The 24,767-nt window shown below is 33.9% G+C and overlaps 3 protein-coding genes across 3 annotated transcripts; 1 reads left to right on the top strand and 2 right to left on the bottom strand.

Annotated features, from left to right (window-relative positions):
- Positions 1–533: 533 nt before the first annotated feature.
- Positions 534–4,163, bottom strand: LOC146932944 (CCCH-type zinc finger family protein). Its single transcript, XM_085704667.1, has 3 exons — positions 3,851–4,163; positions 2,744–2,854; positions 534–2,610 (listed from the first exon to the last, which is right to left on the bottom strand). Exons 1-3 carry the CDS (start codon positions 3,974–3,976, stop codon positions 811–813), a joined length of 2,037 nt encoding a protein of 678 aa, XP_085560793.1. The 5' UTR covers positions 3,977–4,163; the 3' UTR covers positions 534–810.
- Positions 4,164–10,081: 5,918 nt separating this feature from the next.
- Positions 10,082–15,676, bottom strand: LOC146932943 (Remorin family protein). The gene is made up of 6 exons (XM_085704666.1): positions 14,850–15,676; positions 14,476–14,605; positions 13,260–13,829; positions 11,223–11,718; positions 10,799–10,880; positions 10,082–10,472 (listed from the first exon to the last, which is right to left on the bottom strand). Exons 1-6 carry the CDS (start codon positions 14,877–14,879, stop codon positions 10,260–10,262), a joined length of 1,521 nt encoding a protein of 506 aa, XP_085560792.1. The 5' UTR covers positions 14,880–15,676; the 3' UTR covers positions 10,082–10,259.
- A 3,355-nt stretch (positions 15,677–19,031) lies between these two features.
- Positions 19,032–22,890, top strand: EMB2794 (Tetratricopeptide repeat (TPR)-like superfamily protein). The gene is made up of 3 exons (XM_085704665.1): positions 19,032–21,894; positions 21,999–22,108; positions 22,226–22,890. Exon 1 carries the CDS (start codon positions 19,272–19,274, stop codon positions 21,540–21,542), a length of 2,271 nt encoding a protein of 756 aa, XP_085560791.1. The 5' UTR covers positions 19,032–19,271; the 3' UTR covers positions 21,543–21,894; positions 21,999–22,108; positions 22,226–22,890.
- The last annotated feature ends 1,877 nt before the right edge of the window (positions 22,891–24,767 follow it).

The raw sequence follows: 24,767 nt of genomic DNA, 5'->3' as shown, positions 1-24,767 counted from the left end.
ACAACCTTGTTTTTCTCACTTCTTATTGGTCAAAAACAATGGAGAGAGAAAAAGGAAGAGAGGATAACAATATCAGGTGAGTATGAGAGAGAAAGTTGTCCAAAAGTTGTCAAAAAGTGGTTGTCAAAATATCATTTCTCATTCTTAAAAACAATCTCGCGCTACCAAGAAATTATTTTAACCAATTCAAGCACTATTTGGTCATAGTTACAATTTGACGTGGACAGTAACAAAATCTCAAAAAGCAACTAGAAAGAAGATTGTCTAGTTACTCGCCACTAGAAGCAAATAGAAATAGTAGTATTTTGCAATGAAATTTACTAAAGATTTAGCTTAAATTTGTTCCATGCAAAAGTCATCATAAGTGATATTAAAATACGTAACACGCTTGAACCATCAATGGGGATCTTAAAGGCTTAAGTAATTAAGAAGTTATATGTCAAAACAATAAATTAAGTTCAGTTAAAATGATGTTTATAGGACTAACTTAAATTGAAATACAAGCTTCCATCATATCAACTAAAGGAAAAAACTGTATTGTAACTGCAAATATTATTAACTCTCTAACGTTACAGGCTTGCACTCTGCATGAGAGTACAGCAAAATGCCCCACTTCTTACATAAAAATATCAACTCAATCAGATTAAAACACTGTAAAAATCAATACAAGAAAATAAAAATTGACAGATATTACCCCAGTTGAGGCCTACATGCTTAAGCAGAAAAAAGCTGCTAAGTTAAAGAGACAATATAAGGTCTCATCAGATCATTATCAATAGCAAAATATGTTTATGAACTTCTCCATAAAAATTATGAAAGAACAACACCAATCTTCTTGGCAAAGTCATCCCCATCTTCATCTTCCATATATTCTTGCTCTTGATTTTCACCCTCAACTTGTTCATACTCATACTCCTCATCACCTTGCTCATATTCATAGTCTCCTTCACCTTCATACTCCTGATCTTCGGCAGCTTCATCATATATCATTCCTTCCTCAGATGATTGACCACGAGTTACATCAGTATTGTCAACTCCATCAGCAGCCTGAATCTTGGGCTCTTCTTCCTTGCTCTCTGACAATGTTCCGTTTTCGGTAATTCCTTCATTCTTATTGTCATCATGTTTGCTACTGTGGGAGGAGCCTGCACCAGCTCCAACTCCTTTCTTCTCCTTCAGAATTTCACTAAGTGGTTTTGGACCTTCAAATGGTACATCATCTTCATATTGTTGGTGATCCCTGAAGCTTTTCCTCTTTCCAAATGATTGTTGGTCATTATTCTCAGTGTTCCTCCCATACTTAAGTTCAGCAAGACTTTTTGGCGCAGAGAACCCACTTCGGTCCTCATTCGATCGACTGCTGAAGTTTCTCCTCTCGTCATCTGGCAACCTTCCTCTTAATCTATCCTGGATCCTTCCCTCATGAGGCGATTGAAGCCTTCCAGATGACAACCGGCCACTGATTCTTCCTCTGTCCAAGTCCCTCTCTAGGTGACTGCTGGTTCTTCCTCTGTCTAAGTCCCTCTCTAGGTGACTGTCACCACCATTTGGTGGAAGATTTATTCTGCCTCGGAAACGATTATTGACGGATCTCTCATTTGAAGGTAACTGGTGTGAATCCTTCCGAGAAAATCGATGACTTTGCTCCTCATCATGAGCGACGACAGATTTTAAGCCGTTTCCCTTCCTGCGCTTGGATAAACGATGTCGGAGATCTGAGACCTCAACACTGTCAGGACTACGAGATCTGTGATGAGTCCTTTCTATTTGGGCTGATCCCTTTCTAGGTTCCCAGCCATATGGCTCTTGCATGTGATCATATGAGTCATAACCTTGGGGCACACGAAATCTATCTCGATCAATATCAGCAGCTAAACTATAATCAGCAGAATGCCCTACATCGTATTCATTCAAAGAGTCTGGGCCTCTTTCATCTTGACCTCTTGTTTTACCAAATTCATCTTCCCCATGATAGTAATCAGAATTTCTAAGTTCGTCAGCTACAAGAACATCAAACCCAGGAGACGACTCTCTGAGAAACTCGTCATTGTCCTTACCACTATGGAAATTGTGATCATCTGGCAAACGAGGTTGATGCACACGATTAGACCGGGCATTAGGCCCATTGGTTGGCGGTGGAGAACTAGTTGTCTTAAATCGCGAAGCCTCATTATCTAACCCTGCAGGTGGTGGCGGTACATGCTTCACCAACTTAAACATATTTTTCTGTGGAGCAGTCTCAAATTTTTGGACAGGTTTAGCTTCAACACCTGCAACATTTGCTTGGGAAGTTTTCCTTTCTTGTGCATGTTTTTCAATGCCGCCAAAAGGTTTCTTAAAACTTGGATTCTCAGCTCCTTGGTTGGTCATTGTCATTGACCCCTGTGTAGCTATTTTACTGCCACTGGTAGGGTTTGGTCCATGCAGGAAGGCACATCTGTCACCTTTTAAGCAAAACCCCTTTTGAAAGAAAATGCAAGGTACGGCTTGTTTACTACCATTATAAGGCGGTGCATGGGTTGCAGATGTTGCCGCAATCTGTGGCGTGGGGACAGATGGTCCAGCAGCAGCAGCAGTTGCCGGTGGTGTTCCTAACAACCCGTCAAGAGGCTGCATGTAAAAACAAAATGCTGTTAGTAAAAGCCATACAGACAAGTCAAAAGATAGGACAAAATGGCAGATATTAGCTCATAACTCAATTAAAATAAAAGGACAGAAAACTCGTGCTGGTAAAGAAACTCACCGGATGACGGAATGAACACTTGGGATTCAAGCAGTTACCATTCAACCAATACCAACAATCTCTAGGATTGACTCTAGCATACTCACTATGGCGGTACTCACATTCGTTTCCCTGTTTCAATAAAGAAGAGAACAAATCAAAATGACGTCAGCAATGAAATCAAATTATGTATCAGCTTTCAATGACGAGATAACCTTATATTCTTAATAACAGATGCACATTATTGTTCAGCAAAAACTAATCATTGCCACATGATTCGCACAGCCACAAAAATAAAAGCAGCATGTATTAGAATGAATCTATAAAAATAAAAAATAAAAAAAAAGCAGTTCTTTCAAGTAGATTTTGAAATCTAGTTAACAAAAACAACTTCCAGGATTACTCAAAAAAACACAACTGCTAACAAACACTATACAGGCTAACCTATAATCAAGACTCAAATACTCTAGCTACAAACTTTTTATTTTAATAATAATAGGGACCTGTTTGGATAAATAGCTTATTTGCAGCTTATAGCACAAGCGCTATCATGATAAACGCTTATGTATAATACTCTAAACTTAATGAAAGGCCATTCACTACACTATACACATGCTTTCAAAATTCCAAATGCTCAATTGACATCAGCTTACACTTTTGTGGCTGAATTTATGCAATTGATCTAATCTAATAAAATAACAAAAATTATGGTCCTAACAATCACAATTAGGGTTCAAGAGCCCCGTTCATCCTAATTTCCTTCACCCACTATGTTAAATACAAAAGGAATGATCAAAAAGTGAGGCAAAAAACAGTCAGTGAGATCCAATCAAATAACAAGATGATCAATTAATCAAGATACCAAGAAACGCAATCCATAAAAAATTCACAGTCTAACAAAAAAATCTTCATGGATGGGATATCTACAATTCAACAATTTTAGGGAATTAAAAACACAAACTTTAATCAAAGAAAACCAAACCCCATTAATCAAAATTAAATTTTTATTTCAAATCAATAATTAAAAGATAGAATAACCAAAACTAATTCGAATCTGAAACCCTAAAAGATATAATTGATAAAGAAAAAAAAAGGGCTTTTTAGAAAAAGGTAGAAGAAGAAAAGAACCTTTTTGCATGTCAAGGGAGAAGCAAGAAAGTAGACACAATCGGTGTTCCTTTTCAAGGCTTCATCTTGAGGAGAAGGTGTTGGTTGCTGAGTCTGAATCTGAAGTTGTGGCTGTTGGGCAACCATGGCGAACAACCCAACCCAGAAGAAGAGATCGATGGATCCAAATCTCAATCTGAGAAGAGGAGAAGAAGTAGAGGTAGAGAGAGAGCCGCCACAGAAATTGGGTAGAGAGAGAGAGAGAGTAGATGAGAGAGAAACAGAGTTTTATTATTTGTTAGAGAGAGAGTAAGAGAATGTGATGATGGGCTTTAAGGTAAAACAAGTAAGCGTGGTTTGGTTTTATTTTTGTGATTTTTGTCGAAATTGTAAGATTTACATGATTCATATTTGTCTTTGTGTTTGTGTGTTGTGTGTACTTTTAATGGTTCGATTTGAATGAGAGAAGATCTTGACAAAATTTTGTTGGACACCTGTCCTATTTCTGTTGACTCACTTGTTATCATCATCTTCTCTCTGCAACGGTATAGTGAAACAAAATACTTACCGCACCACCATAGGGCTTAGACTGCCTGCCCTCTAGAGCTAAAAGACTTTCTTTTCATTTGGTTTTAGGTTTAGGTTTTAAGTGTTAAAAAAAAGTGTTTTGCTACCTTAATCACTTTTTATAGTGTGTGTTTGATATGGCGGTGGAGAGAATTGATTTTGATAGAATTGAGTTTGAGAGAATTGATTTTGGTTAAAAGTGAGTTGGATGTGAATTGATTTTTGTTTGGATATACTTATTTAAAAGTGATTCTTATGAGTTGATGTTGTTTGGATAGTTTGAATCAAAATTGATTTTGAATGTGTAATGACCAAATTATCCTTTTAATTGTATTTAAAAGTAAATGTCTCATTCTCATTATATGATTATTTCAACTTATCATAAATGGATTTTATTACTTAAAAAATTCATTTAAAAATAATATTAATTTATAAGAGTAGCTTTTTTTTTCTGTCAAAAAAAATAAGAGTAGTTTTTTTTCTTCAATTGGGTGATTTTTTTAATACAATATAAGCTTCGAAAGATGTAAAAAAAAATATAAAATAATCCATTATAAACAATAGGTGCACCGTAATAAATAAATCATGGCTTAAAAAATACACAAGACCCTTTTTTTTCCGTAGAAACTTGGCCTTATCCTTTAACCCATTATCCTTCTCCGTATCCACGTACAGTCTCTAAGCAAAGAAACACCACTCCCACAAGAAGCTTACTCCATTGAAGCACTGATTAAGAACAGATATGCGCAGAGTTTTGATTTTCAGTCTTTCAATTCATTTTCTTTGATTTAATTTATATTACGTTTTCTCCTCTTTTCTTTGTTTCATCTGCAAATCTGTACAAAATTAGGAGATCTGAAGAAAATTGGAGAAGAAGGTATGGGTAAATTGGTCACTTGAGAAATTAAAGGTTGAAACCACGTTTTCCCAGCCGTAGAAGCTACAAAACTCAGCTTCAGGAAAACTGGCTTTTTGAACCAAAACCACGTTTTACAAACCGACTTTTTCATTCATCCAAACAACATGAAAAATGCAAAAACGCGGTTTGGCAACAAAAAACCACGTTTGGGAGCTGAAAACGGGTTACCAAACACATACATAGTAAGATTTTTGTTTTACGACAACAAACTCAACTAATTTCATTGTAATAACAATCAATTATCAATTATATATTTGATTAGATACAGTATTATAAACTTAGGGACTAGATGTAACACTACCGTGTTAGCTAACAAATGAAAGACCTTTGTTTGTTTCAAATGAAACTTACTCTAAATATTAGAAAAAAATTGTATCAAAGTTTTATGATGCAAAATAATGCTGCTAAATTTGAGGTGAGAGTTAAGTATACAAGATAGATCATCCTTCCTAAAAAAATGATAAGTCGTCCATAGATGACTTACAATCAAATTCAATAGACGCAATAATAATGTTCAATTCATCAAGCTCATTTATAACTTCTGGTTTGACCAACCTCGTTGTTTCTGTTTTCTTGTGCATTGGTATGATGCATGAGTGTGCAACCAACTGCACTAGCAGTTCTGCGTCAACTGCACAAAAATCATGTGTCTTACTTCGTGGCTTTCCCACTTTTTATTTTTTTTGGTGCCGCCAAATACACTACAATATCATTACGAATCATCAGGGTCGTCTCATAGCCCGTCTAGACTGGGTTAGACCATTGGGCCTCAAAAAATTTGGGCCCATCATACTTTTTTCTTACATATAAGGTTGAAAACATTCGTTATATGATGTCAAAGTTAACTATTTTTAAACAATTTGCAGCAGATCAGTGGTTAAGTGTAACGCGTGTATGCCCTTGGTCTTGGGTTCAAATCTTCGATAGTGTAGTGAATCTTTTTAATGATTTTAGTAAGTTTTTTAAAATTGTGTTTTTAGTGTTTGTTTTATTAAGGGCCCAATTCATAAGATTAAAACGAGGCCTTAGAATTGTCTAAGACAACCCTGCAAATCATCAAACATGATCATGTAACCTTACCTATAGAATCTTGAACAAAAGTGATATAAAACCATATGTCGGCTTTACTAAGCCACTAACAAGATTCCAAAAACTTATCACTAGCCATATCTCTCTTGCTTTGTTGCATCCAAAAAAGTGTGTCAATCGTTCTCATAAGAATCTTCACAATGAGTACAACAATCGAAACAATTCACCACATTCTTGAACATGACAGGAGGTCGGAAGATAGCCCCTTACTACACGTCAAAGGAACACTTTAACATTTTGAGGTATTTTCAAGTTCCAAATCTTCATCTGATCTACTTCTATTTCATTAATTTCATCTATTGCATTTGCTATTTCTTTCTCTTTAGATTTTGCTTCCTCATCAGATTTGATTCCCGCATCAGGCATGTCCCCTGCATCAAGCATTACATCATACTTCATTTTTTTTAGTTCCGGTTTTTAAATTCAACAAATACCATATCTTTATTGATGATAATATTCTTTAAAATTGAATCATAGAGCCTATAAGCTTTTGATTCTTCACTGCTTTCAAGAATTGCACGATTAACACTTTTGTCATCCAACCTCTTTCCTTAATTGTTAGGTATGTGAACATGATTTAGGAGAAATGTTCGAAACATCTTATTTTCAATTTCAACATACTCTTTAATATTCGCTCTTTTATTTGATAAGATCCACACGTGTCCTATCACTTTATGTGGAGACTCATTTACAATGCATAGGATCTACATTGATTTTACCTAATGAATGAATGTTTGTTTGAAAAAGTGTTGAGAAAATAGTGTTATTAGCACTTCTCCATAGCTTATACACAAAAATTCTAACGAAGTGACCATAGGGCTTTATATCACTCCAAGCTTCTTCTCGATTAATATATTTTACAAAAGATGCAGGATTCCTTTTTGCATAGGTACCCAACTGTTTACCCCTTTAGGCCAGAATTCTAAGGTTATCATTTTCAGACAATATATTGCATACCATATTTTGTTTTTAGAATATAAATTTTGTGTGTATAATATGTTAGTTTACTGTTAATATACTTATAATTTTTTGGAAGAAAAAAAATCATTACCAATGGATTATTCCCTTAGAAAAAATTTAAAAATATCATTTAAATGTTATAGTTATCTAGGGAATTTTCCTTCAAAAATTTACCTATGAGTGTTTTCTCAGAAACCTTACCTACAATAGGTAACGTTTAGGAGAGAAACAATTCCAATTGAATTGTGTCCATGAGAATCGAATCCTCAGAAACAACACATTAACCCAAAATTTATAGGGTTATCGATGGATTTTGCATGTGGTTAATCAACACTTTTCTTGTAGTGTTCCAAATATCTTTGATGTGTCATTGTTGAAGATATTCTCGGTAATTCCTCTATCAATTGCTTGAAAGAGGTGATTCTTGATCTTCAAATCCTGCCCCCCTCCCCTTGTCTTCCATGGCTCCTGTGTTGCACCTTGAGGTGGTGTGAAAACTTCAATTTCAATCAAGCTAATAATATTCTTTGGAACATTGACCAATGATCATAGCTAGCGACCATCAAATGTGAAAATCATTTATACAAAGAGTTCTTTAACTGAAAAGCTAAAAAAACAACATAATTCTAAAAAGCCAACTAAGTAAGTTTGGGCCTGAGTTAATTAATACAAACACTTAATAACTTGTTATGCAGAAAATGTATGCATGATTTTAGAGTTAGCATGGGAAAAATAGAAGAATGCATATTTAACATGGGACGTGAGTCTCATTAATTTTCAAAGCAGAAACGGCAGCAAGAGATTGCTTTAGTTGAAAAATGTCCGGCTTGTTCTTCAACAGCACCAGCTACGCCCTCAGCAACGACCTCCTTAACTTGATTATTTCTATTGGCTTTTGCGGCCGCGGCAGCTCGCATTTTCTCAGCCTTCTGCCTTGTTGCTGCTATTTCATTCTTCACATCATCATGTGACTTCCGTAGTCTTTCAATCTCTATCTGCAACGTACCAATTTATCTTGTTTTGAGAATAAATTATTTTTATTATATAAAATTTAGGGAAACAAGGAGAAGAAGAAGAAATTAATTTTAACAAACAAAAGAATGCACACACACCTCAATTTTTTTCATCTTTGCTTCTGCTTTTGCTATCTTATGATTTTCCCATTCTTGAATTTTCACCTCATCGCTCTTAAATCTGCCGCATAGCTTAAATCTGCTGCACAGTACGTCCCAATTATTTTATTCTAGAACTAGAACAACTCACGATATTTACACATTTCAAATATATTGTTAATTATCCTCTCAAAAAAAAATATATATTGTTAATTATGTTAAATGGATATTACTTAATGAATAGAACAATACACTGCAATCAACATCCACTCAATACATTTAACCGCAAATTTAAACATCATTATCCATAACTTTTAAGTGCATTTTTTTTGTCGGGGTTTAAAATCCAGACCTTACATATTTTATGCATTGTCCTAGTTAAACTCATTTGAACTCAAATAAAGGTTAATTAATACTACTTTGTGTCTCATAATAACTCACACTTACACAAAAAAATATATCCCAACAAAAAAAGTCACTTATAGTTTTCAACGTAATTTTAATAACATATTCTAATTAAGATCTTTATCACTCTTAATTTATCATTTTCCATAATTTATCATTTTCCATTTATGATAACGAGAATACACATATCTTTATATTTTTATCACTTTTTTTTAAGAGAGCTGCTAAATAGCACGGAGATATTTCATACCAAATTTCACGAAGGGCAAATTGACATCACCAAAGTGAGTGGCTTCCCCTCGTAAAATTATTTTTTAACTTAAGTAAGATTAAATCAAACATAAAAAAAAAATAAAAACAACCATACTGGAAATATCACCAATAATGCTTCTGCCTAATCCTACTATCAATGAAGTCGTCGGGAAAATTTGGAGGAGGAGATTCTAGAAAGAGGAAGGCTAACAACACACTCTGTTTGATTGTTTAATATTCACATGGGTTCCACTAAATCACGTGGGTCCTATATAAATTTGGTGGGTTCCGTGTGAATTTTAACGAATCAAAAGAGTGTGTTGAAACAAGTGTTGCTAGCATTTCTCTTTTAAAAATTAATTTCATCATGTGTTATAAAACTGCTATGGAAATTCAATAAAAGAACTAAGTGTTAGCTTGTATGAAGCAGACAAGATTGATAGAGGTGCTCAGAAATCTTTTCGTGGGAAGAGAAGTTGGTGGTGGAGTACTTTTCTTTATTAGATAATGTTTCGTTGCATGTTAACGTCAATGATAAATGGGTATGGAGTAATGCTCATAGTCAAGATTAGACGATATTCATATAGTGTGTTGACGAATAGGGATTGCAGTACTTCTCGTTTTTGTGATGTCATTTGGAATAAGCTTGTTCCACTAAAGGTCTCGCTGTTTGCGTGGAGGTTTAGCAATAAACCACTTGGGAGTTGGGTCTTTAGGTGTCATTGTTGTTTAACTTTAAATGTCATAGGACGTCTAGATGGTGCTTGAGCATTTATAGGCTTGCCTTAGTTGGCTTATGTTTAATTGCTTCTGTGTACTATCCACTGTACTTTTTGTTTATTCCAGCACACCTTGTACTTTGAATAAACTGTTTGGCTTTTTCAAAAAATGAAACACTAGACTTCTATTTATGATTCTGTAGGAATAAAATATCAAAGAAACAAAAACTGGACAAATAGCAACTCTTCTAACTGACAATTTTTTATGCAGAAAATATATCATTTAATACCATGAAGAAAATACAAGAAGCATATTGAACATGCTTGGACGTAGGCAGCAAAAGGCAATGAACACAGAACACCTATAGAAAAACAATACATTAACAAGAAACAAGGAGTGACTCTCTTTAAGAGCACCAAGTGCAGCAATGAAATGAAAAATATGAAGAAGGTACATGACCGGTTCTTCTGATATATTCTGCTTGCTCCTCGGTTTTAGCAGCTTGATTATTTCTATTGGCTTCTGCTGCTGCTCGCTTTTCCTCAGCTTTGTGCCTTGCAGCTGCTAATTTGTTCATCAGCTTATCATGCGACTTACTCCGTATTCTTTCAACCTCTACCTGAAACCAGTGTATTATTGTTATTGTTGGCGATTTTTTTATTGGGGGGGGATTATGAGTATTGTTTTCATAAGTTTAATAGCTATATATCATCAATGTAAAACAAAGTGTATACAAATGTTCAATTGTATTTTGTCATCTTACTACATAATAATATTATTTCTTTAAACACTCACAATTACTTATCATGGTAATATACGATTAGACATGTAAAACTAGTTTATATTGTAGGTATATGATTATTAATACTCTTGCCTTCTTAACATGTGTTAGCAAAATGCCATGTTAGAAACAACAAAATTAGTATTTAAGCAGACAATGCACACCTCAATTTTTCTCATCTTGGCTTCTGTTTTTGCTTTCTGATGATTTTCCCATGCCTGAATCTTCATCTCATCGCGCCTAAATCTGCATAATTAACACCATATCCCTATTAGAAAAATGACAACAATAAGATTAAAGGAGTTAGGTAACAGAGAATGACAATCTTCTAGAGGTGTGTTATGTACTCACTCACAACTCACAAGAATGATAATATTTTTATTTTCATCTATAATCGATATAGATCAAATAATTAGTGCACTTAAGTGCTTCATTGCAGTTTAAAGCATTAAAACATTCTTATTTTGTAACTTCTCAGTATAGCTCCTATTTTATTTTATAAACCAAGGTATCTCCCGCACGTAACTGCTCTTCAGATAGCTCGTATTCAACTGATAGTGAAAACATTCATAATTAGAGTAAACTTACCTGGCCATATATTTGGCCTTCTCAGCCTCCTCCCATGCTGCTGCGCGTGCTTCAACGACACTCTTAGCTGGTCGTTCAGCATTTTTTGTTTTAAGTGAAGTGGATGCATCCTTATCCTCTTCTTCTTTGCTAGCCCAAGCGGCAATGTTCATTTTACCTAGTTGCGTCCCAAGGACCATTATTTCTCGCCTGGTTTTCATCTGTAGCTCCTTTTCAGACAACTCGTTCTTGTTAAGATTCAGATTATCGTTACATGGATCGGTAAAAATTGTAGGGGCGGCTCTAGTGGGAGTAGAAGGCCTGGAAGAATTAGGGCTACGCATTGGTGTTGTTGCCCCTACTGGTGTACCTGTTCTTGATGGCTCTTGGCTAGCAATAGGTGTCATTTCTGTTCCCATATCTCTCATTGACACCGATCGAGCTGTTGATGGGGGAGGAACAAATGTTGCTGCAGTCTGGGCAGCAATAGATGAATTATGCTGGCTGAGACTAACCGCTGATATCAAATAGCCAAAAGAAAACAGCAGAACAAAGAAGAATCAGTGAGAGTTGGTCACAAGTACTATAATTACTAAATTAAACTACTTCGTTTATTTAACTGCTTATTTCCATAGTTTTAGCAACTTCTAATCATAGGATATCATTAGTTAATTTCACATCCATGTGTCCCAAGTCTCAAACTATTTATTATATGACTTAAGACTTTCAAATCCAGTCAACAGAAAAGTAAGTAATTGTCCTAAGTAAATCTAATGTGCCTACTCAAATGACTTCGCTGTTAGGCCTTAGAATGAAAGTTTATTTAAAACATAATTTCTTAAATTTTCATAAATAACAAGATTTGAGCAAAACTATGAAGAAATCAGCATAATTATGGTTAACCATTGGTGAACGTGCACGGAAAGTCTAATTCAAGAAGCCAAGGGTCTAAGACACACACTAGCAGAGTCCTTGGATGACAAATAATGGAGTGAATCACGAGGAATGATGCTAGATCAAAAATAACAGTAAAAAGTTCTCTATGCGAGACAGCGGAAGGTGCCAGATGTCTCTGGCAAGGCCGACATAGCGGTGGAAGGTATCGCTCTTATATCATATTAGGAATCAGACAAGGAAGAGGAAATCAAGGAGAAACTATACCTTTAGAGCTGGGAAATTGAGAGTAAAACTCATAGGGAATCATATTGAAAAGATGTGAAATGAAGGATACAAATGGATTATTTATAGAGACTAGCCTCCTAAGTAATTCCTAACTAACTAATTAATCCTATTATAACTGGCATCCTTTAACACTTCCTATCAAAAAAATTGAATAGAGGTTGTTGATAAAATTAATAAAACTACCAACAGAAGATAAAAGACAGGAGACACCTTGGCATTTCAGTACCACACCTATAATTCTCAGACATTACACTGGATAAAATTATATGCCAGCTTTTGGTACCGAAAAAGTGGGTATTCCTGCCATTCCATTTTTGGTTAAATGCTTAGCAACCTTTTTATTTTAGCTTTTTATTACACTCTGAGCATGTTTTAAAAATGACTTGAAAAAAAATGAATGGCGGTAGGTAGTAGAAGTGTAGAACCCATTCTTTCAATACTACCGAAGGGCAATAAATTTTTCCTAGAAAAAGACATGCGTCACACACCTGGAAGTTAATATTTTTCATACCTAATTATATCATTCATACAGGACTCGTCAAACTTGTGAATAAACAGCCCCAATTAAATAAATACAAACCTTAACATCCTTAAAATAATAACTTAAGAAAACCCTATACAAGAACCCCTTGGCCTCTAAATAAGTTACCAACTAAATTAACATAATCTACCAAAATTTTAATTAATATCTTTAAGCTATGTCCTCTGCATTGCAGAGCCTGCATCAACTGGACACATTAGAAATTATAAATAGACCAAACCAATTTCCATAAAAATAGCAGGAAAATAATTTATTTTTATATTTTGAAATTGGAAAAGATAGCGTGTTCAAGTGATAACTCGGTAAAGTAGTCTAAACCAAAATCATAAGTTTACCGTAAGCATCTGCAATTGCATAGGGGTCATCATCCCAATTCAAAAACTTCTGTCCGCCACTTTCCATCTTCGTTTGATTTGCATCAATTTGCTTGGTATCCGGTTCATCTAAACCAATTTCTTTTTGATCTGGAACTTCAACGACAACCTTCATTGAAGCTTGCCGGCTTCCAAGACCACCAACCTTACGCGGTACTGCATGCCCACCTTGACCCTGGCTTTGTCCAGTCTTTGGCCTGTTTGATGTCGGACTTGCTATCCACTTCTGTGCATCGTCCCATTTAGATGGTGCTGGTTTTGAGAAAGGCCCCACAGGTACTCGTGGTGGGGCACGCTCGGCCTTTTGAAATTCAAACATTGATGGGGACATGATCATGCTATCATACCCACTATCATAATCTAAAGAAGGGTCTTCGAGGATTCTATTCCTTGAAGTCATTACTGCATTAGCCTTCGCCAAACGGTCACCACAATCTGCCTCAATGCTACAGGTTTGATCGGTAGAAGTTGAATATTCAGGAAGGACACTCACAACATCTACATATTTACAATGATCAGAACTGCTGCCACCTGTAACAGATAACAGATATGTGACTGTGTCAAACAGCGAGCTTACCAAAATAGGAAACACCAGTCACTCTATTATGGTAAGTTAGTAACAGGCAGATCCATAAATGACACTCCTTTCAATATCATATGTTATGTAGGGCCAGTTTGGATTGACTTATTTGAGCTTATCTGTTGGCATAAACAATAGCGAGACTGTTTAAAGACTTTATGAAAATAACTTATGATATGTCGGTAAGTTGTTTTCAACTTATTTTTGTAAGCTCTCTAGAACAGCTTATGAAAACAATGTATAACTTATATGAAAATAATTTCATCTCATTTTATGTTTTGTTATGGAAATAGCTTATATGATACGCACTTATGCTATAAACACTTAATTAAGTTGTTTATCCACACAGGATACAAATCAAAACACATTTGAATTTCAAACTCTTCAAACAGGAGGCTCAACCAACAGTTAAAATATATGTCAGTGAAAAGAATATAGAATCAGTAGATCATAAGAAACAATGCAATTACACAATGGTCATGGAGAAACCAACAAACTCTGACAAAACATACATTTAGAGAAACTCAACATACACTATTTCTAAGCAGCATTATAATTTCAAAGAAACAGGAACAAAAATCACATGAAAAAACATACCAGATTCATCCATGTCCGAATCTCGAGATCTCGGAGTAAAATTAGAATCAAGCTCTTCCTCTTGTTTCCTCTTCTTCTCCACACCAAGAAGCATGCTCCTCAATTTTCCTGGTGAAAATCCACCACCACCCTACAAACCCAAGTTCCAAATAAGACCAAAAATCAAAATCATAAAAGAATCCCAAAAAAGAAACAGATCAGAAAGAACAAAGAAGTGTTACACTTTGCAGTAAAGTCGAGAAAAGTAAACAACTTTAACATTGTTACATTGATATATCAGTTTCCTAATAGCACAGAAAGCTGGTAATAAGAGTAAAATGTTCAAATCAAGCTAAAAGGGGGTGTTGGAAGAAATGGGATAGATAGAAATGAACCTGAGGCTTTTGAATCCTTTCATAATCCATTTTTGATAAATGGGTTTGTCCTTGATGAAGTAAAAATGCAATCTTTACATAATGGGTTGTCCTTGATTTCTGTGTTGAAAGAAGCTGTGATTAAGCAAGTTATGTGTGGGGTTGAAAAAGAAACTTTAAATTGCAATGGTGACAGTATTCTTTCTATGTTTCAACTTTCAATGAGCAGAGAGAGAGGCAGCAATGGAGTTGTCTGTCATCTGTTGTACTGCCTTCTCTTAGCTCCCATCAGATGCTTTTGTTTTTGTGGTCCACTTCCACACTTCTATGATTATGATTTAATTGTAATTTTAATCTCTTATTTGCTTCTCACTAATTATTAGTATTTGTCTTGTCTGTGATGCAGAACTCATCAAATTTAGTTAGTTTAATATGATTAAACTTGAGTTTAACTAACCAACTACGAATTGAGTTAAGTAGTTGACGAGTTTTATTAAATGACTAATTAGTAAGGAGAATTCGAGTTTGAATCGTAAATAGAATAATTTTTGATCAAACATTACTTATCTTAAGATCGAACTCTAAATTACTAATATTTTATGAATGATAGGGTTAAAAAAATGGAGTGGAAGAGCTTAACTTTGATAATCATAACCCTAATCATGTTGCCATGTGCTTGCATGTCATGTTAATAATTAATAAAGCCAATTTTGTACTTTTTATCATAAGGGAAACAAACAATTTTATACGAGAAGGCTAAAATATAAATAATTTATTATAAAAAAATTTGTCTTAAAAATATAAATCAAACACATAAAAATAATAATTGCATAACTTTTTATGCAAAAAGAATATACACTTTTATATGATATTCTTAATTTGAGATACGACGCGTTAATTTAAACGTTGAACAAAAAAAACATCACTTGGAAAAATAAGAACTAGATGATGGCCGGTGCTACTATATTGAGTGGTTGTCGTGAGCCATGCAGGAAAATATGATTCTTTAATAAAAAATGAAAGGAAAATGATTGAGTATAAATAGATGTTATTGATGTTCGGTCCTCGTGAGCTTAATTCGGTTGGTATTTTTTTTTGGTTACAAAAGAAAAAGAAAAAAAAAGGAAGAAAAGAAAGAAAAAAAGAATTAAGTCCTTGAAAAGGACACGCCTAAGGCATCGCCTAGTAAAGCTGATGCTAAACAATGAAGAGGTTCACTGAAAGTAACAAGATGGTCTGAACGGTTAGCTCCCATCTTAGCAAGAATGTCGGCACAAGAATTCCCCTCTCGAAGGATATGATGAATCGAAATAGATCAATTCTTAACTCAGTTGATATGGACAATGCATAAAATATGCAAAGTTCAGGGTTTGAACGTCAGTCACTACAAAAAAAAAATAAGTTGTTGATGCCCAACACACAGAAAATGAAAACATCCCCTAAAAAAAAGGGAAAATGAAAACATTTTTTTTACTTTTAATTAAAAATTAAACATGTGAGAGATGAAAGCGTAGATTGTTGTACCATTGTGTTTAATTAAAAATAACTTCATACTTTTTTTTTAAACAAAAAATAACCTCATACTAATGGCAAATAAATTAAAATATAATTTATTGATTTAAACCATTTTTAAAACAAAAATTTGAATATTTGGATATAAATGTACAAAATATAATATTTGGATTCATAATTAATTGTGACCAATATTTTATAACAATTATTGTTTTATCTTAATGAAATGTCTAAAAGATTCATGTGATAAATTTTATGGTTGTGTGATTGTTTGATACATAAATATTTATGGATTAAATTAATTTAATTTGAATGATTTTTTTTGACAAAATTTAAATTGTGTGATAATGCATACAATTCATAATTATTTTATGATCACGGAAATGAATTTTTTTTTTTTTTTGTGGTGGTTGGTCGGGGTTCGAACTCCAACCTTACATATATTATGTATTATTCATGCCAACTGAGCTAAGCTCATGAAGACAAAATAAAAACACGGAAATGAATATATTGTATGTTTATAAATTTTTGTATTTTTTATGATCATTCATGTGAACACAGTTCCACGAGTTGTATTTTTTTTTTTGTTACAATTGTATGAGTTGTGAAATCTTAAATATTACATGAGTTAAATGAAGTAAACTAAATTCAAAAATGAATTTTATTGTATGAATCATATAATTATTGAATTAACAATAATAACAAATAAAATAATAAATAGTTTAATTTGCATGCAACGTAAATCCAACAACATTTTACATGAGACATCCAATCATGTTTTTTTTTTTTTGACAAGAAGAAACTTATTGCATTTCATTCATAATAATAGTAGAGATACAAGATGGAATCCTAATATGAATATGGAAACTAGCATGACGCAAATTAACATCCAATCATGTTTAACATACGAATAATTGTGAACATAGCTTGGTAACTAACATAACATCATTTTTTTATTTTTTTTTTGTATCAAAAACTTAGTGACATAATGAGAAGAAACGATTGAGTGTTTGTACCAAAAAAAAAAAAAAAGAAACGATTGAATGTATACATGTTTTTTAAAGTCTTTAATGTATATTAATTATACTTCACCCGTTTTCTTGGGAGTATCATTTTAAAATAGTAACACTAAATTATAGAATTGGATTTTTGGAGTTTTTGTTCTTTCACTTATACTCTTATTTCAATTAACCAATAATTTTTATTTCTTTACCCACATTTTTTGTTTCCAATAATTTTAATATGTTGTTTTTATCCCGTAACAAACAATTATTAGTTACACTCCATCACTAGGACAAATTTCTATTTTTAATGTTTTTTTAAAATGGATGATGTCGGTTCTGTTAGGCTAATTTTTGACAAACTTCCCACAGAAGTAAGAGATATTTCTATTTAGATTGGTTCGATGTAGGGCTACATTGGGGCTCACAAACTTCATGAAGTTGTACATCTATTTTATTTAACGATAGAAGGTGGTGTGTGTGTCAAATTTGCACATATTATATAATTTGTTGCCATTTTTTTTGGGTCAAAATACTACTTCTCAATATCTATATCTATACAGAGAATACATATTTCGGTGTAATTTTTTCTTTTCAATTTTACTTACACAAATTATTTTATTTACAATTTAATCCATATTTATTTGATTAAATAATAATAAAAATTCCAAATATCTATTTCAAAGAAACTAAATTTTTATGTTATCTTTTTCTTTTAATTTTACCCTTCACTTAAACTTAGTTTCTTTTCCCAATTTCTCATTTCTTACTAATCGAATATATTTTTTCAAAGGGTCTTGTTAACCAGTGCCCCCGGGGCGGGGACACTGGTTAAGGAATCCAAAAATAGAATTTTCTGTCTTGGAACTATAAACTATCACTTTTCATCAAGTAATAATTACATTACTTTTTAACAAAAACTTACTTCTTTTGGTGCTTAACCAATGCCCCCGGGGCACTGTTTAACATTCTCCTTTTTCAAATAACAGATGATATATCTTACAGCTTCTATTACTTTTATCAATAAAAATACTGGTTTTAACGTATAATATATAAATGATCAATCAATAAGATTGAGGATGAAAATGATTTTTTTAGAGGAGAAAATGATTTGGTTTTATAAAAAAACAATGGAAATAAGAATGTATGGCAACATTGGCAAAAAAGAAAAAGAGGTCTATTTGGTATGCATTATACCAAAGAACAGAGGTTCGAACCTCAAATTTTCACCATTTATTCAAATGACTTAAATACCTTTTTGGTCCATTATCTTTATTTTGGGTTCATATTGATCCCTTATTAAAAAAGAAAACAACACAGATAAATCCATTAATTTGTTTAATTGGTACCACGTCCTTTTCATGTGAATTCATGGGTTTGAAGTACGGGATCCACTTGAATTTATGTTGGATCCACCCTCTCCGTCACTCTTCAACAATTTCAAAAGGTAAGCTTACGAGGAACCTCATAAAATTTACATGTTTGCTCAATAGAGGGAAAAAAATTGGTTGCAAACTTACATGTCACATACACATAAAATGCCATTAGCCTTTTTTTTTTATAAAAAAAAAAATGTCATATGGATGGAAAAGCCTAAGGTGGTACCAATTAAACAAATTAAAGAATACATTTTTTTTTTTAAATAAAGAACCTATATAAAACTCGAAACAAAAGATTAAGTATAAAAGATGTGTTTAAGCATATTTAAATTGGTAAAAATCCAACAGCTAGAAAATAAAGAAAAAAGAAAAAGAGACAAAGATTATAAACCTCGATGAACAAAAAAGAAAACCCTAAACCCTAACAACATGCATTCACTGAATCACTCATTCAATCACAAGAATCAAACTTTGTAATGTGCCGCCATTGCCAATTCCAATCTTCTCAATATGAAGAATCAAATTCCAATTGAATCTTTTTTGATCAAATCATGTTGCATTTTGCGCGCAATCTCTTCCACGTCACTGGTGTTCGAGTTCGAGTAAGCTCCTTCAATTCACAATTTCATCCAAACCCATTTTCCATTTTCTTCACTCCATCAACCCCATCTTCTCAAAATTCGATTTTTGGTCCACCCATGATTTTTTTCACTGGTTTTCTTTGTGTTGTTAGATACCCTTTTAGCTCAAAATCTTCTATTGATAATAATGTTTCAGAGACAGTGCGTAGTTTCTTGCAGCGTGATGGTGGGTCCCGTATGCTAGATTCATCACTTGCACCTATTTTGGTGTCTAAGGTTTTGGTGAATTTGAAAGGGGACCCAAAATCTGCATTGAAGTTCTTTTATTGGGCAGGGAATCAAGTTGGGTTTCGCCACACTACTGAATCTTATTGTATTCTTGTTCATATTTTGTTTTGTGGGATGTTTTATTTTGATGCGAAAAGTGTTATTAAAGAGTGGATTTTGTTGAGGAGGGAAATTCCAGGTCGCGATTGGTTTGATATGTTGTGGTTGACTAGGAATGTGTGTCGGACGGGTTATGGGGTGTTTGATGCTTTGTTTGGTGTTTTGGTTGAGTTAGGGATGCTTGAAGAAGCTAGGCAGTGTTTTTGGAAGATGAACAAGTTCAGGGTTCTGCCGACAGTGCGGTCCTGTAATGAGCTTCTTCACAAGTTTTCAAAATCAGGTCAAGGGAAATCGTCCTTGAGTTTTTTCAATGAGATGGCCGGGGCTGGCCTTTCGCCCTCGGTTTTCACGTATAATATAGTGATAGGTTATTTGAGCAAAGAAGGGGAGTTAGAAACTGCTAGGAGCTTGTTTGAACAGATGAAACAGACGGGCCTTAAGCCGGATGTAGTCACTTATAATTCTCTCATTGATGGGTATGGAAAGGTGGGATTGCTGGCCGAAGCAGTTTTTATTTTTGAGGAAATGAAAGTTGCAGGATGTCAACCAGATGTGATTACATACAATTCTTTAATCAATTGTTTCTGTAAATTTGAAGGAATTCCTCAAGCTTTTTGTTATCTGCGTGAGATGAAGGAAAGAGGGTTGAAGCCAAATGTTGTGACCTATAGTACAATGGTAGACGCATTTTGCAAGGCTGGCATGATGCTGGAAGCGTTTAAATTTTTCATTGACATGATACGTGTTGGTCTTCAACCTAACGAGTTTACTTATACGTCTCTGATCGATGCAAATTGTAAAATAGGCGATCTGGGCGAAGCATTCAAACTGGCAAATGAGATGTTACAGGCTGGTCTTAACTTAAATATCGTCACCTATACTGCATTACTCGATGGCCTTTGTGAAGATGGTAGAATGAAAGAAGCGGAAGAACTATTCAGAGCATTGTTGGAAGCTGGAGTGGCTCTTAATCTGCAAATTTATACTTCCCTTATTCATGGATATATGAAGGCTAAGATGATGGAGAAAGCAATGGATATTTTAGAAGAAATGAACAAGAAAAACTTCAAACTAGATTCAACACTGTATGGAACCAAAATATGGGGCCTTTGTAGCCAAAATAAAATAGAAGAATCCGAGGCAGTAATGCGTGAGATGAAGGATCATGGTTTGACTGCAAATAGTTATATATACACATCCCTTATGGATGCATATTTTAAGGTTGGAAAAATCACAGAGGCTGTTACTCTATTACAAGAGATGCAGAAATTTGGTATCGAGACAACGGCTGTAACCTATGGTGTACTGATTGATGGTTTATGCAAAAAAGGTTTAGTTCAACAGGCTGTCAGTTACTTTGACTGCATGACTAAAACTGGTTTGCAGCCGAATATTATTACTTTTACCGCGCTGATTGACGGCCTTTATAAAAATGATTGTGTTGAAGCAGCCAATAAACTGTTCAATGAGATGTTGGATAAGGGAATCAGGCCAGATAAGTTAGTTTATACTGCTTTGATTGATGGAAACCTGAAGCATGGTAATCCTGAAGAAGCTTTGAGTTTGAAAAATAGAATGGTTGAATCGGGTATGGAACTTGATCTGCATGCTTATACTTCATTGGTCTGGGGTTTGTCGCATTGCGGCAAATTACAACAGGCCAAGTCATTTTTTTATGAGATGCTCATAAACGGCGTTGTTCCTGATCAGATTCTCTGTATTTGTCTTCTGAAAAAATATTATGAGCTAGGAGACACAAATGAAGCTCAGGAACTTCTTAATGATATGACGAGGAGAGGCCTAGTTGCTGAGACAATGGACATAAAAAATTCCCTCTATACACACTTGAGATGAAAAACCTGTTTTTATATACTTGGTTTGGTCTACTCTTATCTTTATGGCACAAAATGTGGATTCTTTCATTTTTTTGCCAAAGTTGAGTAACCTAATTGAAATGAATTTGGTGCATCATTATATAATGGCAATTGCCTGTTCTAATTGATGCATTCTCATTCGCAAGACATTTGTTTTCTCTTGATTTAAATCCTGCAGCTTCTAGGGCGTGCTTTTCAATATTCATGTTTCTCATGTGATCATCAAGACAACCCATAAAACGATGCCTCCCTGTTAACTGAAAGTTTTTACTTCCTTTAGCGAGTGGGGATCAATTTTACTGTTAATGTAATTACAAAGCTCATAATGATAGGTATAACTACTGGATACTGTTCTTGTATGTACACAGATTTCTCTTTTTTCCTTAATCATGTATTTGATGCAATTTGTCTTATAGTCTTGTTCCTTTTGTTACAGCATGTTTACTTCTATACCGGTGTTACATAATTTCTCGAGCTTACTGTTCCTACCCAAGGACTGATTAGCCATACAGCCATAGTGGATGCGCTTTTTACCAGTTATACAAGGTATATGATACTTTCGTGCTATTTTATTAATTTTAATATTGTCAACACATACAACTTTTGTAGTGATCTCAAGTCTCTATTAGACATAGGCCTTATACTGTAACTTTCTCTACTTAGGATGATTCGACATTTGATAGAAAGGAAGCTTATTGGTGGCTAATCAACACAGATCGGTATTTTGGGGCCATTAGGGTAACCTGAGGAGGAAAAGCTATCATCGGCAGTGATGTCATTGAAAAGAAGTGCTCTAAAGTTGTGGTTTTCTCGGAAAGCGAGCAAAATGCGACTCTTCCATGCAATCTTCATTCAAGTAGCTAAGGTGGAGTTTCAAGAGAATTTGTATTACATGATGACGACGATTACTTGTCAAGTTTTAATATATTAGACAGTGGGAGTCCATTGAAACCTTATTCCCATCAATGACAAAGCAGTTCACTTTGAGGACAAGGTGAGTCTATTTTGAAGGCTGTGAGCATTGAGAGGGGTGTCAGTTGAGGGAGATATTAGTTAGTTAGGCTTAGTTACAGATGGGTTTATATTGTATATAAAATAATCAGGAGTGAAAGGGAAAATGTCTTGTCATTTGAGAGAGGATTAAGGGCATAGATAGGCACAGACCCCTGAAGTAGCGTTCAATCTTTGCAATTAGGGTTTATCCACATTTTTTTCTAATAAAATACCCTTTCCTATCACATCATTTTGTGCTTCTCTCTATACATTTCACAATGTAATAATCACTACTATGTAAAATTTTCTAGTTGGTTCATAAAGTTTTGAAGTAATTGTATTTTTCGCAATTGTCAGCATCGTCATTTATTCATAATATATATTGTTGTGGTGCTTGTTTATGGTTTGTTTTAAAAAATGTGGGATTTTTACCTTTTCTTGGGGGACGGTGGGGGGAAGCAGGACCACGACATATGCAATTCTCGGTCCTTGTTTCACTGAAATTATTACAATTTCCCCCTATTATGTTTTAGGTTTTGTAGAGCTGTATGTCGTAGCTATTCCATTTGGAACCCGCTGTTACTTTTAAGTTAATGAGGAGTGTGTTTCTGTCATAGATTTTGCTTTTCTATGTACTGCACATATGAATTTTTTTTTAAGTTATGATCTGCAGGCAATTTTACTCTGTTCTGTAGTTAGTACTTAGTAGAATAGTTATGAATTTTTTTACGAAGTAGCAATGAAACATCACGATTCGCTATAAATTATATGAAATGTAAAGTCGCCATGTGCAGTTGAATAGATTTTTGTTAGCTGAAATAAGTTGGGCCCATAAAAACTCCATATTCAATCTCTATCTACACTTTTCCAGATAGTTACAACCATTTCCAAGTGCTGGACGTACCAATGAAACCCAGAACGAAATTGGACCACATGAAATTAATGAGAGGTGGAATCCAAAGGAAAAAGTAGCAGAAAGTGAACGATCATAATGATGTCATGAAGAACAGATCAGTTCATGAGGGGTTTGTTTATATATGTGTAAATATCAGAACAATCCTCATCCATTAATTCTTTTTCTATCAAATCTCTTGTTTCTCCTTCCTTTTATATTTTTTTCTTACCTATACTATACCTCTTGCACTTTAACTTTGGTTTGCCTGCATTTATAGATTGACTCATGAATAACTATGACATGTAATCACTACAGGATTATTGAGAGTTTTTAAAAACACTTTATGACATGTCTAGAAACTATTTTTGCCAATTTCGATTAACTCTTCGTGATAGCTTATAAAAAAGTCCTATAACTTAAATTAAAAATTAAAACAATTTGACCATATTTTATTTTCTGAAATAGCTCTTAATTTAACTGTATATCTAAAGTGACTCTTTGTTAGCAGAATTATAATACCCAGTTGCGGTGGAAGCATTAACTGAAAATGATGATTGATTGAGGCGACAATAATAGGTGAAAGGAGTGGTGGCAACCATAACAATGGCAAGAGTATGGGTATGATAAAGACAAACAACACTAATTCCAAAAAAAGGCAAACAACACTGTGATATGATAATAACGATAGCTCAGTGTTGTAATGGTGGGACATTATCAACTATTCCGTTAGTCGACATGATGGTGATAGTAATAAATTATGAGAATGATCTAGCTGAAATTATGGTGGTAGGATATAGTATCTTGTTTCCATACAATTGTGCAGATATGAGAGAAAATTATTTCTTAAAATCCCAAGAAACTGTATTTAAACTACTAGTATTTATGATAAACTACGGGTGTTTTTTTTAACTCATAAACTATGGGTGATATAAAATCATTCAATTTTGGAAGGCATCACTAACTATCACTCTTTTTTTTTTTTTTTTTGAGGGACATCACTATCACTCTTGTAGGAATGAACACTAATTCGTAAACAAAATATACTACGGATTCATGATATTCTTATATTTTTCACAAACTCTTTGCAATGAACCAATCTTTAGTCTTGACCTATGAGCTGCATTTATATAGAGTAAAAGACAAGAATGCATTTATTTTTGGGTTAAATATGTTTTTGGTCCCTATAAAATTGCGACCTTCTACGTTTAGTCCTTACTTAATTTTAATAGCTTTTTTAATCCCTACAAAAAAATTTACTTATAATTTTAGTCCCTGCTAAAATAAATTTTGTTTAATTATCCTTAAACTCTTAAATTT

Source organism: Medicago sativa, chromosome 4 (assembly GCF_051527215.1).
Source record: "Medicago sativa cultivar Bolivia chromosome 4, Bolivia_mono, whole genome shotgun sequence".
NCBI classification, from domain to species: Eukaryota; Viridiplantae; Streptophyta; class Magnoliopsida; order Fabales; family Fabaceae; genus Medicago; species Medicago sativa.
This window is presented reverse-complemented; position numbering and strand designations above follow the sequence as displayed.